General features: G+C 37.0%; 1 protein-coding gene across 7 annotated transcripts in view; it reads right to left on the minus strand.

Moving 5' to 3' along the window:
* Nucleotides 1–2,227, minus strand: part of dlgap2a (discs, large (Drosophila) homolog-associated protein 2a) — a 189,452-nt gene that overhangs the window by 43,329 nt on the left and 143,896 nt on the right. For 5 of the 7 annotated variants that reach the window (XM_036210029.1, XM_024266139.2, XM_036210026.1 and 2 more), the window contains one exon: nucleotides 915–983. The exons of the other annotated variants lie outside the window; for them this stretch is intronic. In XM_036210029.1, the coding sequence (XP_036065922.1) occupies nucleotides 915–983 (69 nt within the window). The remainder of the gene's footprint in view (nucleotides 1–914; nucleotides 984–2,227) is intronic. 7 annotated transcript variants of the gene reach the window in all.

Genomic DNA, 2,227 nt, shown 5'->3' on the forward strand with positions numbered 1-2,227 from the left:
TAATCTCCATTAGTCATGGTTAATTTTTTCCAAGTTTGTGATTAATTAGTTATGTTTTTTTAAAACGATTCCTAACATACTGTATATATATATATATATATATATATATATATATATATATATATATATATATAATTTGGGCCTAGAATCAATTAAAAAAATTCAACTAATTTAACGAATTGATGTCAAACCTGGAAAAAAAATTATTGTGAATAATAGCAATTAATTTTTTTATGTTCTATATATGTATATAGAAGTGGTTACTATTTAAATGCTTATTTCTCTGACTTGAGATTTCTTACGAAAGAGGTTTGATTTTTGATGTGTTGAAACACACAGTCAATGTAGGAAAAGACGAGAAATGCAAATCAGGAGCTAGTTAGTGAGCAGGCACTTCAGAGAGATCAGGACGGTGTCAGCGGGATCAATTAAATATGCCAGGCAAGAGAAATGCTCAGAAAGCCGTGTCAGGTTAGACAGAGAAGAAGAGGAAGACGTGAAAATTCACTGAAAAAGTCACTCTGAGAGCAGGATTTATGCTTTTGATGGCAGGTACAGTTCCTCAGAATTATGTATGCCAATTTTTGACAGCAAAAAAAAAAAAGTCATCCATCATTTCTAGGCTGCCATATTAAATGTATTATTGAGATGGTGTAAATAAAACAGAACTTGATTATAAGGGATATTTCTGCTTAAGATGTACATTAGTGAATGCTGTTATATCAGTCTTGCTTTTAACATCGCCTCATACGACCCCTGCGACCTCTTATTGACTGCTTTTGAGTGTTTGCTCTGTAAAGCCTCCATATTGAGCATGTCACCAGGGCAGTGAGCCAGCTGCCTCACAGAGCTGACCACTGCGTCTGGGTAGCAACACGGAGGCAGGGGAAGGAAGGTGCTGAGCCTGTATTCACCTCAAGTCTGCAGCAAAATTGGTGATGTAGTTACGCATGTCACTGTTGATTTTATCCAGGCGGTAAGAGCTGTGGGCAGAGAAGAAAACAGAGTTACTGGGTCCCACAAGTGGGGAGTTAGATGGAGGTGATATTGCTGAGCTTGGGTCCAATGAATGCTCTGAATGGATTCAAATGTTTGCTTTGGAATCCTCACCAAAAGTGCTGCAAACATTAGGGTGATACAGTATGGCCTCAGAGGATGGGAAGAGTAAAAAAAAAAAAAAAAAATTCCCTTTAAAATTCAAAAAATCAACATCTGAGGAAAATTAAGGCAAACTCTTAATTTCCCACGTTAATGATCGAGGTTTTATGAGTTGTGTGGATGCAAAACATAGTGTCCACCATCAAAAGTAAAAAAGTTTGAGGATAAAATAGTCCCAGAATTAACAAGGCATCACATCGCCTTGTCCCATTTTGATCATTACATTGTTCGCGCACACAATAATCACCCCCTCCGTTCTAGTTGGAAAAGCTTTTAGCTGACAGAATAAGACAGACGTGCACAGCCCAGGCCAATTCCTCCTGGCAGAGATAATATCATCAGCTGAGTAAAATGAGGCTGTTTTGAGAGTTTTTTTTTTATTATTAAATCACGCCATGGCAGATTTCCTCTAATGTTTCTGATTGGTGCTAATGTTCTTACATCGTCGTCTAATATTAAGGTTTGGGATGGTGCAAATCTCACAGTTGCTGCTTTTTCATGGCGGTCAGTGAACCCTGGCTTGTTCAGATTTAGTAGTGGGAGTTATGCACTAATCTTAATTGGATTGTAGTCCATTTAGCACAAATCTGTGAGTTGTTAGTTCATAAAAACACAGAGGTACAGTTTTTACGCTTTCTGGTAGGAAAGAACACCAAGCCTTTCATACCTGAATGCTACAATAGATTAAAATAAGTATTTGATCCCTTGCCGATTTTGCAAGTTTGAATCCTTGGAAAAAAAATTGACAATCTGTCATCTTAATAGTAGGTTTATTTGAGCAGTGAGAGAAAAAAAAATCACAAAGAAAATCAAGAAATCCACTTTGTATATTAATTTATTTAATTGAGGAAAATTTGTATTTGATCCACTAGTCAACATTAAGAGTTGTGGTTCACACAGATCAGTTAAACTCTACCAATCAACCTATCACCTGAATTAAAGACACCTGTTTGAACTAATCACCTGTAGAGAAGACACCTGTCCATTAGGGCTGGGAATCACTGGGTACCTCACGATACGATACGATACGCGATACATGGCTCACGATATCGATAATATCGCGATACTG

The sequence above is a fragment of the Oryzias melastigma genome, linkage group LG22 (assembly GCF_002922805.2).
Source record: "Oryzias melastigma strain HK-1 linkage group LG22, ASM292280v2, whole genome shotgun sequence".
Taxonomy (NCBI): Eukaryota; Metazoa; Chordata; class Actinopteri; order Beloniformes; family Adrianichthyidae; genus Oryzias; species Oryzias melastigma.